At 44.4% G+C, this 15058-nt stretch overlaps 1 protein-coding gene across 1 annotated transcript in view; it reads right to left on the reverse strand.

The window, feature by feature from the left end:
• Positions 1 to 15058, reverse strand: part of eys (eyes shut homolog) — a 292598-nt gene that overhangs the window by 250901 nt on the left and 26639 nt on the right. Inside the window, 3 exon segments of the mRNA XM_056292252.1 lie at positions 406 to 510; positions 4145 to 4398; positions 9129 to 9292. Of these exon segments, the coding sequence (XP_056148227.1) occupies positions 406 to 510; positions 4145 to 4398; positions 9129 to 9292 (523 nt within the window).

Below are 15058 nucleotides of genomic sequence, written 5' to 3' on the forward strand. Positions count from 1 at the left end.
ACCCTAGTTTTTGCGGTGTGTCCCGCACCGCCGGCGCTAGTCGGACCCCTGTTGGCAGCTTTTCCGCCCATTCAGCATGTTGAATCGGCGGAGCCCGTCTGTGAGACAGATCACCGATTGGCTGTTCAGCTTAGCAAATCAGTGCTAAGCTAGCAAACCGGGGGCTGTCAGCGGTAGTCTTTGTGGTGTGTTCAAGTGCTACTTTTTGGCCCAGACGGCAGGCAACGTGAGTCGCCGCTAGTCAGCGTGGGGTGTCTGGGCCCTAACAGGTAAGTGAACGGAGATAAAACTAAGAGAAAATGTAAAAATAAAAGGGTTTCCTCACATCCCAGTTACATTAACGGTATGGCACAGAAAATGTTAAGACGTGATCTGCATGATGGTGAGCCAACAGTGTGTACTTACCAAAAGGACAATGACAAATGTAGTCATTAATGAAATCCACACACGAGCCTCCATTTAGACAAGGATGTGACCAGCAATCATTTATGTTCTCTGAGCAGGACCTTCCTGTTGGATGAACAGAGCAGTATTAGTACACCCCAGCGCCATCCAACTTCACTAGATTTATAGCTGCAGATATGCATTTGCAGCAAAATATAACCTCTCTAAGTCAGCAGTCGTGGTGTAAAACTCCATGTTCTTCCAGTAATGTGTTGCGAAGCCATGATGAATGAGTGTGAATTAAAACCATATTAGGTTTAATAATAACACAATTTACATCAATGGTGCAGTACTTGATTTGCTTCAACAATGACCAGTACCCGTTTTTTTTAAGACTCAAATTAATTTCATCTCTGATTTAATTTGGATGTATGCCCAAAAGCATTTTTGTCGTATCTCCTGAATTGAATTACGCTTACACAATAACGTGTAGCATAAATTTAAGGTTGACGTTTCCTGTGCCATGCGGCTGTATTGGTTGAGGGACAGGTTGGCCTGAGGCAGGGAGGTTTTTGTCCTTGCAGCTTTGGAGATGTCTTGTCTTACTGGCTTTATTAAGATATCTGGATGCACACTAGTGGGCCAAAGGTAAAAAAAGAAAAAAGGATTACTTTGATTAAGGAAAGATTTGAAATACTTGCCACTAGACTGTATGAGTCTGACCCCAGCTTCTTCTACTCGCTAAAATCAATTCATCTACTTGGCTGCACATCACTACAGAATATAATACACATTTAGCTCTGCCATGGCTACATGACGTTATGTGATGCTGTTTGTTAACAGCAGCTACGTCTCCACCGCGTTGTTTCAGTCTATGAAATGGGTAAAGAACTGACAAATGTCAGTAGACAATACTTACAGGAAATAGACTTGACAATATTTGTGAACTACTAATCTTTTTTTGGGGGGGGGGGATTTTTCCCCCTAATTGTACGTGGCCAATTACCCCACTCTTCCGAGCTGTCCCGGTCTCTGCTCCACCCCCTCTGCCGATCCAGGGAGGGCTGCAGACTACCACATGCCTCCCCCGATACATGTGGAGTTGCCAGCCTCTTCTTTTCACCTGACAGTGAGGAGTTTCACCAGGTGGGCGAAGCGCATGGGAGGATCACGCTACTCCCCCCAGTCCCCCCGCCCCGAACAGGCTCCCCGACCGACCAGAGGAGGCGCTAGTGCAACGACCAGGACACATACCCACATCCGGCTTCCCACCCGCAGACACGGCCAATTGTGTCTGTAGGGACACCCGACCAAGCCAGAAAAGACACGGGGATTTGAACCAGCGATCCCTGTGTTGGTAGGCAACGGAATAGACCGCCATGCCACCCGAACGCCCGTGAACTACTAGTCTTTACAAACACGTACAACGAGCTACTGACACGGTACTGACGTTTTTCGGCTTTGAATGCGAATGTTCAGTTTAAAACACACACCAACACTGCAGAGCTTTTGTACGACACTATTTTCCACTTTTGTCCCAAACGGCATGGACAACCATGCCATTACTTAGAAAGCTATAGAAACGTCTGCATCAGTATTCTTCAACATTGTGAAGGTGTACGGGTCTTGTTTAAAGCTGCAATCTGCAGACCGCTGTTTTTGTTGAAGTGACAGACACTGGTAATACAACTGGCGTGTGGCCACTCCATACAAAACAGTGTGAAGCGCAGTTCTATCAGCATCTTCCCCAACCATGAAGCAAACACACACGGCTGAAACTGAGTTTTAGTGCTTGATGCTGGAATATGTGTTGGTGAAGGTCTTCTACCAGCTTGGTTTGTCATATCTACTCGACAGCCTCAACACACTTCACCTCCTCAAACTCACAGCTACCTGCCTTACTCCTCTGCAGTTTACTGCTGTGGTGAAGATGGAAAATGCTGTATTATTTCTGCTGGAAAAGTCCTACCCAGCAGTAACCACTGAATGTGCTGCTAGAAAAGTCCTCCCAGCAGTAACCACTGAATGTGCTACTAGAAAAGTCCTACCCAGCAGTAACCACTGAATGTGCTACTAGAAAAGTCCTCCCAGCAGTAACCACTGAATGTGCTACTAGAAAAGTCCTCCCAGCAGTAACCACTGAATGTGCTACTAGAAAAGTCCTACCCAGCAGTAACCACTGAATGTGCTACTAGAAAAGTCCTCCCAGCAGTAACCACTGAATGTGCTACTAGAAAAGTCCTCCCAGCAGTAACCACTGAATGTGTTACTAGAAAAGTCCTCCCAGCAGTAACCACTGAATGTGCTACTAGAAAAGTCCTCCCAGCAGTAACCACTGAATGTGCTACTAGAAAAGTCCTCCCAGCAGTAACCACTGAATGTGCTACTAGAAAAGTCCTCCCAGCAGTAACCACTGAATGTGCTACTAGAAAAGTCCTCCCAGCTGTAACCACTGAATGTGTTACTAGAAAAGTCCTCCCAGCAGTAACCACTGAATGTGCGACTAGAAAAGTCCTCCCAGCAGTAACCACTGAATGTGCGACTAGAAAAGTCCTCCCAGTAGTAACCACTGAATGTGTGACTAGAAAAGTCCTCCCAGCAGTAACCACTGAATGTGCTACTAGAAAAGTCCTCCCAGCAGTAACCACTGAATGTGTTACTAGAAAAGTCCTCCCAGCAGTAACCACTGAATGTGCTACTAGAAAAGTCCTCCCAGCAGTAACCACTGAATGTGCTACTAGAAAAGTCCTCCCAGCAGTAACCACTGAATGTGCTACTAGAAAAGTCCTCCCAGCAGTAACCACTGAATGTGCTACTAGAAAAGTCCTCCCAGCAGTAACCACTGAATGTGTTACTAGAAAAGTCCTCCCAGCAGTAACCACTGAATGTGTTACTAGAAAAGTCCTCCCCAGCAGTAACCACTGAATGTGCGACTAGAAAAGTACTCCCAGCAGTAACCACTGAATGTGCTACTAGAAAAGTCCTCCCAGCAGTAACCACTGAATGTGCTACTAGAAAAGTCCTCCCAGCAGTAACCACTGAATGTGCGACTAGAAAAGTCCTCCCAGCAGTAACCACTGAATGAACTAGAAAAGTGTATTTTGACGTCAGTGGTTTGGCTATTGGTTTGGTTTTTTTTTGTGGTTTTTTTTATTTCCCCCCCTTTTTCTCCCCAATTGTACCTCACCAATTACCCCACTCCTCCGAGCCACCCCCCCCCCACACACACACACACACACAAACACGCAACGTGTGCACACACTGAGGGGCATGGAAACTATTCCCTGAATTTACAGAAACTGTTATATCGTGATATGCATGGTTATCGGGATATGAAATGACCCATATCGGCATGTGAGATTTTGGTCATATCACACAGTCCTAATGTGTTTTGAATTTGTTTTTTCTCGCAACAACGCATTTTTTTCTGTGTGCGACTTATACTCCAGTGTGACTTGTAGTCTGGAAAATATGGTACACAATGAACAATATTGATATGAACACATAACTGGTAAAAAATTATTCATGCCAACAGTTACATATTTAATGGACTGTAAATTAACACGATAATCTATGACCCTTAACCTGCATTTTAGCCCCAGTTGCCCACAGATTAGAACACAGTTCAACATCAAGAGACGGCATGATTTTATGCATCCTCAGTATGACTGGGACCTCCGGTGTCCTTATTTATACTTGGCTAGCTCATACTGAAAGCAGGGTATAAGATCATACAGACAAGAGAGAGTTGTAACCATACCCTCAAACCCAGGGGGACAGTAGCACCGATAACCATTGATTAGATCCACACAGGTGGCACCATTTGCACACGGGGAGCTGTTGCATTCATCTATCTCCAGCTCACAAAGCGATCCCTCAAATCCGAGCATGCAGCGGCAGGTGAAGTTGTGTTCCTGGTCCAGGCAGAGGCCATGTTGGGAACAGCGATGACCAACACAGTAATCAACGTCAAGTTCACAGTAGGCTCCTGTGTATCCTCTGGGGCAAATGCAGCTAGCGAGAAATTAAAGAGAAATTCTTACTACCCAGTGCACACAATCATTATATACCCCCTCCCCCCTAAGACATGAAAATACTAAATGTCAATGACTTCCATGGTAACTGAGATCCTATGGAAGCCCTGAAAGGAAAGGTGAAAAAATTACCATCACATTCCAATGAGTTCTTAAGTCTTGAACAACGTAATAAGTGATTCAAACAAGTTACTAAGTCATTCGAATAAGTAACTAAGATTTTTTCTCAAGGAAAAAAGGTTCATCTCGTCAACAACTCACTAACTCCTTTGTTTGTTTGGGGTTCCCCCCCCCCTTTTCTCCCAATTCTACTTGGCCAATTACCCGACTCTTCTGAGCCGTCCCGGTCTCTGCTCCACCCCCTCTGCCGATCCGGGGAGGGCTGCAGGCTACCACATGCCTCCTCCCATACATGTGGAGTCACCAGCCCCTTCTTTTCACCAGACAGTGAGGAGTTTAACCAGGGGGACATAGCGCGTGGGAGGATCACGCTATTCCCCCCAGTTCCCCCTCCCCCCTGAGGGAGCCCCGACTGACCAGAGGAGGTGCTAGTGCAGCGACCAGGAGACATACCCACATCCGGTGTCCCACCCGCAGACACAATAATTGTGTCTGTAGGGACGCCCGACCGAGCCGGAGGTAACACGGGGATTCAAACTGGAGATCCCTGTGTTGAAATTTTCTTTCTTTTTTTTTTTACCTTGCCTTTCAAGTCTTCTGTAAGATCCCGCCTTATTGTTACAGAAAAAAAACAAAAACAACAGAACATTCAACGGGCTCTATTTTTGTGAAACCGGGCACAGGTGCATTAAATATCTGTTTGGTAATCTGGTGGCCAGTGCAGCCCTGGTGCATGGAAGCCCAGCGGACTAAGGGGTTGGATTAGGATGAATACATTATAAGCAGGTGAGGCTGCGGTACGGTTCGACTTGGCCAATCAAATCAGCTGCTCTCACACTCTTTCAATGCCTGTGGAGGGCGTATTGTTATTTCCTGATGGACAAAGAGGGAAGTCTTTTAGAACCACCCTGCATTGCTCCTTCATTAACTCGGTTGTGTGAAATACAGTGGCGGTAAAATGTCTGTGAATGTTCTCATTCGTCCAGGTCGTCATGGTTCTCCAAAGGAGTTGAATCAAGTGCAACTGGACTTGGTATATATCCGTGAAGACGTGTCGCCTCTCATCCAAGAGGCTTCCTCAGTTCTGCCTTTCTGACTAGACCAAGCTAGTCTGACTGGCTGCTGATGAGACTCAGCATTTATCCTCTAGGAGTCGTTGTCAGAGCTATAGATGTCCATGGCTCTTTGTGTCCCGTTGTTTACCAACGCCCGTCGCTAGCAGAGCCATAGATATGAGTGGCTCTTTTGTGTACCGATGTTTGGCCGCACCCATCGTTATCGGAGCTATTGATTTGCATTTGTTTAGCAGCGACGGTGGTTGGGGGTGTTAGTTTGGACTTCATTGTTCAGTGGTCATGAGAGTCATTGGAGCCGTTAGTGAGCGACTGTTGTTCTTGGAGGCTAGGCTTCTTGAGTCTCCTGGGTAGAGATGAAAGGACGGCATTGTAAGTGGGAGATAGGTGGTGTCGCAGACCTCCTCCTCTGTTGAGGGATGGTTTTTCCAGTTTGGCATAGATGGCTTCCTTCACCCCTCTTTCAAACCATCTATCTTCCCTGTCCAAAATGTGTACGTTGCTGTCCTGGAAGGAGTGTGTCTTCTCCTTTAGGTGTAGATAGACTGCTGAGTCTTGTCCTGAGGAGTTTGGCCTTCTGTGTTGGGCCATCCGTTTGTGTAGTGGTTGTTTGGTTTCTCCTATGTATAGGTCAGTGCAATCCTCATTGCATTGTACAGCATACACCAGACTGCTTTTCCGGGTGTGTGGTACACGGTCTTTGGGATGAACCAGTCTTTGTCGGAGTGTGTTGCTGGGTTTGAAGTATACTGGGATGCGGTGTTTGTTGAAAATGCTACCGAGTTTCTCGAAGACCCCAGAAACATACGGGATGACTGTGCTCTTCCTTCTGTTCCTTTTCTCCTCGTCGCTCACCTGGTTGGTCTTTTTGGAACGTGTTGCAGTTTGGACCTTTGTGAAAACTGCTTAACATCAGATCACAAAGAGCCATGGACATCTATAACTCTGACAACGACTCCTAGAGGATAAATACTGAGTCTCATCAGCAGCCAGTCAGACTAGCTTGGTCTAGTCAGAAAGGCAGGAACTGAGGAAGCCTCTTGGATGAGAGGCGAAACGTCTTCACGGATATATACCAAGTCCAGTTGCACTTGATTCAACTCCTTTGGATACAGTGGCGGTAAATTCTTTCCCCGCAGCACCCTCATCTTCCAGTTATATGCACCGTTCCTATAGATTGTGACAAAACAATAGATTTGAAATGTTTTGATGCATGCTCCATAATCCAGGTAAGGAGATCACAGGAAGTTGAGTCAGTTCATCTGGACACAACACTTTTCTCTCAATAAACGTTGTGTTGTGATGGACTGATTCAACTTTCTGTGATTTACGTTTGAAGGAGCACAAGAAGATCCTTGTTAAACACCAGAATGACTAAGACAGTCACTTTGACTGTTTTGGATTTTCAAAGTTTAATAACTTTGTGGGGGGGGGGGATACAGACCTGCCGCTCCCTGAATTCTGCTAAAATTGTATATATTTGCATTTAAAATTAATTTTAGATCAGTTGCACAAAAAAAATTATAAGCTCTACCTAAAACGACCATGAGCGCTCAAAATGGCCGTCTCATAATTTGTGCGTGACCGTGTGTGTCACGTCAGTATTTATGACGTGTGTTGGCCGCGTCATTTCCTTCGTGAAGTTCGTTGCTCTGTCCTAGAAACACACTAGCGCCCTCCAGTGCAGAGAAATAGTCTAAACTTGATGTGTGGTTGTTTCCAACATGTCTGGTGACAGACGCCGTTACAGACGCTCCATGACTACCACCGAGGCGCTGCAGTATTTACAGACGTTGGACAGCGGCCATTTTAAATTGTTTAAAAACAGTATTAAAGTTGTTAAAATGTTAATTTTGGTGTGAGTTAGTTTCCTAACAGACATACTAACATATGCAGTGCATTAATTGTGTTGTATTAAGATGAGGCAGTACACAGAATGTACTGCCCTTGTCTTAAGGGTCATTTATGACCCACCTTCATTAAACCTCTAAATTAAAGCAACTTAATTTAATTTTAAACCCCAAATCTATTTTGCACAAAGAAACAAGCTGTCATTCATTACAAACTGTGTGGCTATCTGGGTTTTCCTCTTCACTGTGCAGAAAGACTGCATTTAATCAGTGGACACCACTCGTTTTTATAGGGTCACATGACCCTAAGGTGGTGTACAGCTTTCATGGAAATATGAACAAAAGCAATGTTTCACTTTCTCTAATGTTGGGGTCCCTGTAGGAAAAGTCATCACATTTCAGGTTGAAAAAAGATCGTTCAGTCTTTTCTCTGCTGTTAAACACTGTTATGGGTCATTTTGACTCGGAAGACAACAGAGGAGTTAACATCTCAACTGGGTATTTATCTTGACAGAATATGGAGTTTAAAAACCGTGGTGGTCATTTGGACGGGCCACGGTCGTTCTAGTATTTTTTAAGTTCCGGTCGTTTGGGACTGTTTCAATTTTTATTTTCAGTTCTTTTTTTTACATTCCACGTTTTATAGGCTTTGTTACGTTTGTTAGATTAGCAATATGTGTTTTCTGTTTTGTTTTTCAGGTAATATTTTCACTTTTTATATTTGGCTATTCAAGTTCAACCATGTCTCTCTGAAGTTTAAATTGTTTAAATATAGTATTATAGTTGTTAAAATGTTAATTTTGGTGTCAGTTAGTTTCCTAACAGACATACTAACATAATTATGTAATGCAATAATATCTCAACTGGGTATTTATCTTGACAGAATACAGAGTTTATAGAGTTTAAAAACCGGCCGTCATTTTGACCGCCCACAGTCGTTTTAGGTAGACGCGGAATCCCGGTCGTTCTGGTGTTAAACAGCCTTTTTTACAAAACTTACACACTGACTCCAGTGTTCTCATGTCGCACCCGAGCCTACTGAGATTGACGACAGCTCAGTCTAGAGCCTGACACAGGCGTGGTGGATTTTCCCATCCTGATCCTGCACCTCAGTAAACTCCAGGGGATTGACAGTAGATTTGACTCGCATCCCACAGGAATTTCCACAGGAGTCCCGGGACCACGGGATTTTCCAACCAGATGTTGGGCTCTACTTTAGACAGTTTGTACTTGTGTGTACTTGTCTGGACCAGCCAGACATTCACTGTTAAGTCGGGTCACATTTTCTAAGCTTCTTGATGAGCACAAATTCTTTTATCCACATCATATTTACCCGATTTCCCCTCGGGGATGAAGAAAGTATTCTGATTCCGATATTCAACAGCCACGTATCCCTGTTTATTTTCTGATTAACTTATTCAGAACATTTCCTTCAATTTTCTGTCGCTATTGGTTGTACTGTGCCAGTGTACCTGCATTAACACACTGCCAGCTGTGCCACACCACCAACCTCCGGGCAGGCCAGTTCCTTTATCACCATGCATTTACCAAACAAGCGCAGGCAGGTAAAATTCCCCTAGCACCAGTAAACTGACAATCAGCCTGCGTTTGCATCTATACCGGCTATGCACGAGCACCAAAATAGAGCCCAAGATGTTGACACTCACCTGAATCCATCAATCTCATCCACACAGGTGGCTCCATTTTGACACCAGTGCCGGACACAGTCATTGACGTTTATATGACAGTATCGGCCTGACCAACCGGGCATGCACACGCAGGTGTAGCTGCTGGCACTATTCAACAGGCATCGTCCACCATGGGCACATGGCTGTTGAAAGAAAATAAAACAAGTTTGACACATTTTACTTAGTATGCATGAACAAAACCATTTCACCCTTCGTGGTAATATTTTATAGACCGCAACGAGCCCTACCTGGGAAAAAATACAACCATTACTTTACCAAGTAACACCTAATAATTTTTTGCTCTTGTCCCATCTGAATACAATCTACAGCTATATAGGACACTCATGAATACTGATTCCTGCCTTCTGGCTATAAAATAGTATTTTATGAAATACCTAATTCATTTGGTACATGAAAAGACCAATGACTGCTAAAACGTCCCTAAAGCTTTCCCTTTACCAAAAATCTGTAGCAGCAGCAGATATATTTGTGTATTCGCAGTAGCAGACATATTTGTGTATTAGCAGTAGCAGGTACATGTATTAGCAGTAGCAGACATATTTGTGTATTAGCAGTAGCAGATATGTGTATTAGCAGTAGCAGATAAATTTGTGTATTAGCAGTAGCAGACATATTTGTGTATTAGCAGTAGCAGACATATTTGTGTATTAGCAGTAGCAGATATATTTGTGTATTAGCAGTAGCAGGTATATTTGTGTATTAGCAGTAGCAGATATGTGTATTAGCAGTAGCAGATATATTTGTGTATTAGCAGTAGCAGATATGTGTATTAGCAGTAGCAGATATATTTGTGTATTAGCAGTAGCAGGTATATTTGTATATTAGCAGTAGCAGATAAATTTGTGTAATAGCAGTAGCAGACATATGTATTAGCAGTAGCAGACATATTGGTGTATTAGCAGTAGCAGGTATATTTGTGTATTAGCAGTAGCAGGTATATTTGTGTATTAGCAGTAGCAGGTATATTTGTGTATTAGCAGTAGCAGATATGTGTATTAGCAGTAGCAGATAAATTTGCGTAATAGCAGTAGCAGGCATATGTATTAGCAGTAGCAGACATATTGGTGTATTAGCAGTAGCAGATATATTTGTGTATTAGCAGTAGCAGACATATTTGTGTATTAGCAGTAGCAGGTATATTTGTGTATTAGCAGTAGCAGGTAAATATATTAGCAGTAGCAGATAAATTTGTGTATTAGCAGTAGCAGATATACTTGTGTATTAGCAGTAGCAGACATATTTGTGTATTAGCAGTAGCAGATATACTTGTGTATTAGCAGTAGCAGACATATTTGTGTATTAGCAGTAGCAGGTATATTTGTGTATTAGCAGTAGCAGATATATTTGTGTATTAGCAGTAGCAGACATATTTGTGTATTAGCAGTAGCAGACATATTTGTGTATTAGCAGTAGTAGATATATTTGTGTATTAGCAGTAGCAGATATATTTGTGTATTAGCAGTAGCAGATATATTTGTGTATTAGCAGTAGCAGGTATATTTGTGTATTAGCAGTAGCAGGTATATGTATTAGCAGTAGCAGATAAATCTGTGTTTTAGCAGTAGCAGATATATTTGTGTATTAGCAGTAGCAGATATATTTGTGTATTAGCAGTAGCAGACATATTTGTGTATTAGCAGTAGCAGGTATATTTGTGTATTAGCAGTAGCAGATATATTTGTGTATTAGCAGTAGCAGACATATTTGTGTATTAGCAGTAGCAGGTATATTTGTGTATTAGTAGTAGCAGATATATTTGTGTATTAGCAGTAGCAGACATATTTGTGTATTAGCAGTAGCAGATATATTTGTGTATTAGCAGTAGCAGGTATATTTGTGTATTAGCGGTAGCAGACACACACACACAACCTATGGACAATTTAGTACGGCTGAGTCACCTGAGCTACATGTCTTTGGACTGTGGGAGGAAACCAGAGCCCCCGGAGGAAACCCACACAGACACGGGGAGAACATGCAAACTCCACATATACTGTTTATTATCAATGAATCTTGAGACAACTAAAAAACCAATCGATACAATCTTAGCCTTTTGTCCAGTCAAACACTGTACAAACAGAGGGGCACAACTCATTTATTGGTTTTCGGAATTCAACCGATGTGTGACGTCCCTATCCCAGCATGTCCGACAACGCCGCTGCTCTGACTGTAAAGTCAGAAGCTGTTCGTCTCCAGGACTTAAACTACTGAAGACCCATGAAAACACTATTACTCAAGTTACCCTGCAAAACTAATCCTGTTGGAATGGAGCTCTCGTCTGTCTCATAAAGATAAGCCTGACAAACAATCACATCCTACCACCTTCACGTTGACAAATCTAAGACCATGGCGACAAATCCACTATACAGAGACAAAACTTGTATTCAATATGCAGTATTAATTCAAATGTGCACCACTCACACACAAAAGCCTTGGCACAGATCTCACCTCCACTGACAAGCAATCGCCATGTCATCTAGCCATTATAACCAATACCATTCATATGTAGGCTGTGGCAGCTCATGCCTCATAGAGAACCAAGCATTAGACAGTGTCACGTGTGTAAAACATATCACTGAGTCTAAGCCAAAAAGAATTTTTGGCTCTCCACATTTCGTCCAGTTCGATTGTGTGTGTGTCCACCTGAGACCTGCAGAAAAGGACTTCCCTGCATTTTTGCATTATTTTCTCTGGAAAGGTAACGCTGTGATTGCTCTTGACCCAATGCAGGGACCTGGCTTCTTCGGAGAACTTGGGCTCCGTCTCCAGCAGAGACCTGTCTTTCACTAGGCACCTGTCTTTCCCTGTTGTTTGTTTCTATGGTGAACTGATGCTTTCAGTGCCTCGGCCTCTTTTCAGTACCCAGCATCTTCAGCACGTCGCCTGTTCAGGAGTTGAAGACATTTCAACTTTGTCTAGAAGTGCACAGTTCATCAATGTCCCTTTGAATACTATAAACCAATTAGGTTGACATATGGGCGGGACAATGACAAACAGGAAGCACTCGACACTGCAAAAAAAGAAACTTATCATGAGATTTTATCTTGTTTCAAGTTTCATAATGCTTATTACAAGATATTGCCAGATATATAAGATATTGCCAGAATAGAAGAGACAGGAGGTGGAGCTGGAGGTGATAAGATTTTCACTGGGAGTGATGAAGAAGGACAGGATTAGGAACGAGTATATTAGAGGGACAGCTCAGGTTGGACGGTTTGGAGACAAAGCAAGAGAGACAAGATTGAGATGGTTTGGACATGTGTGGAGGAGAGATGCTGGGTATACTGGGAGAAGGATGCTGAATATGGAGCTGCCAGGGAAGAGGAGAAGAGGAAGGCCAAAGAGGAGGTTTATGGATGTGGTGAGGGAGGACATGCAGGTGGCTGGTGTGACAGAGGAAGATGCAGAGGACAGATAGAGATGGAAATGGATGATCCGCTGTGGCGCCCCCTAATGGGAGCAGCTGAAAGTAAAAGTAGAAGTAGTAGATTGCCAGTAAAATCTTACCCCACTGGCAGATATTATTACTTGTTTCAAAAAATGTACTTGTTTCATGATAATAGGACTTGCTTCAATACATCCATCCATTATCCGAACCACTTATCCTGCTCTCAGGGTCGCGGGGATGCTGGAGCCTATCCCAGCAGTCACTGGGCGGCAGGCGGGGAGACACCCTGGACAGGCCGCCAGGCCATCTCACACACACACACACACACACACACACACACACACATACCTAGGGACAATTTAGTATGGCCGAGTCACCTGACCTACATGTCTTTGGACTGTGGGAGGAAACCAGAGCCCCCGGAGGAAACCCACACAGACACGGGGAGAACATGCAAACGCCACACAGAGGACGACCCCCACGTTTGGACTACTACTACTACTTGGCTCGAACCCAGGACCTTCTTGCTGTGAGGCGACCGCGCTGACCACTGTGCCACCTGCTTCAATACATTTGCTCTAAAATAGAGCATCTCAAATCAAGATTTCTTTTCCTGTTTAGGGAAAATTCCTTACAACCAGTCTTATGAAGACACAAATACATAAGCAATTTATCTGCCACTGGGGTGACGACATCTTACTGGTGACGTGTTGAAACGGGTATTATGACACTTAAGACAAGATTAAATACCGTGGTAAACTGGTCTTTTTTGCAGTGAACGGAGGCGCGATCAAGCAATCCAGTTCCAGTCCGTAAAGAGCACAATGACAAGCTGGAACTTCTTTACTGCGGGAGGACGTCTACTGCGGGGGGGGGGGGTGTCACAATAGAGCAGCTAATAAAAGTCATGCAAAGCTAAAAAAAAACACAGGGGGCAGTTTAACATGTTTTATGCCAGCACACTGCCTCCCTGTGTGTTACAAAGCAACAGCATGAGCGCCACTCTTCCTTGGTGGAGACACAGCCGTACTGCTCTCCACCTCTCTCTCCACCTCTCTCTCCACCTCTCTCTCCACCTCTCTCCACCTCTCTCTCAACATTTACTTTCTGCTCAAGCACGTCGCGGAATAAGTATTCCGTGGCCACGAATTAATACTTTGAGGCCATGAAAAAACCCTCTGTTTCCTCCGTACTGTGTACTACTCCATGTCACTAAGAGCTCCGAGCAGCCCACAGGAACGAGGGAGGGACGGGACCATACAGGACACAAAAGCTAGATGTGCTTTGACGAAACGAGAGAAGAGGAGAAATGAAAACAAACGAACCCATGTGGGAATGAATCCGTGACACAGAAATTGGCAGAAATATGAGTGGATAATAGAAAACCCATTTATTTATCACAATATCGCCACAGCTTGACTAAAGACAAACGTTACTGTGGACGTTATCAAATGATGAAGCAACACCTACCAAGCATCTCCTCCCAGCACTCAGCACCTGCTTCTTCCTTTCTTCTCTCTTTTTTTTATATGATTTTCCCCCTTTTCTCCTCAATTGTACCCGGCCAATTACCCCACTCTCCCGAGCTGTCCCGGTGGCTGCTCCACCCCCTCTGTTGATCCGGGGAGGGCTGCAGACTACCACATGTCTCCTCCCATATATGTGGAGTCACCAGCTGCTTCTTTTCACCTGACAGTGAGGAGTTTCACCACCCCAGTCCCCCCCCCCCCCGATAGGCGCCCCGACCGACCAGAGGAGGCGCTAGTGCAGCGACCAGGACACATACCCACATCTGGCTTCCCACCCGCAGACACGGCCAATTGTGTCTGTTTTGATGCCCGGCCAAGCCGGAGGTAACACAGGGATTCAAACCGGCGATCCCTGTGTTGGTACGCAACGGACTAGACCGCCATGCCACCCAGATGCCCAGCACCTACATTTAACACAGGGCAATCCAAGCGCTCCAATCTATCGACAGAACTTGCCAGATGATGCCATCAACTAATTTGTGTAGTAATTTGTGTAGTAATTTGTGTATGATCTTACACAGGAGAAAACAGCTATAACGGAAGAGAGGGATAAAGTGAATGAAAAATAGGGGCATGTATGGGCAAGTATGGGCAGACCTCTTGAGGAGACCCTTTCAGTCAAGTCAGGCAATCAGATGCGGCCACGTCCACCAGTCAGACCGGTCTACACTTGCTCCCGTCCTGCTCGTTCTGCTGCTGCTAGTGTGTAGTGGTACTGCTTACAGGAATTATTTTGCTCCCACCACCCAGCATCCACCTGCATGCCATTTCTCATGGTTTCCGTCAGGTGATGTTACAGTCCTCCCTCCTGATCTGTTCTGCTGGACATCTGAGGCCTCAGGGAGACGGAGTCACAGCTCCGACACCCAACTCAGACATGCCGCATTTCAACAGACTCACTTTAATCCACACACAGCTGTCTGACTGAACTTACCACTTTATCAATGTAAACAAACTAAGTTAATTTAATCAGA

This window comes from Lampris incognitus, chromosome 13, assembly GCF_029633865.1.
Source record: "Lampris incognitus isolate fLamInc1 chromosome 13, fLamInc1.hap2, whole genome shotgun sequence".
In the NCBI taxonomy this organism is placed as follows: Eukaryota; Metazoa; Chordata; class Actinopteri; order Lampriformes; family Lampridae; genus Lampris; species Lampris incognitus.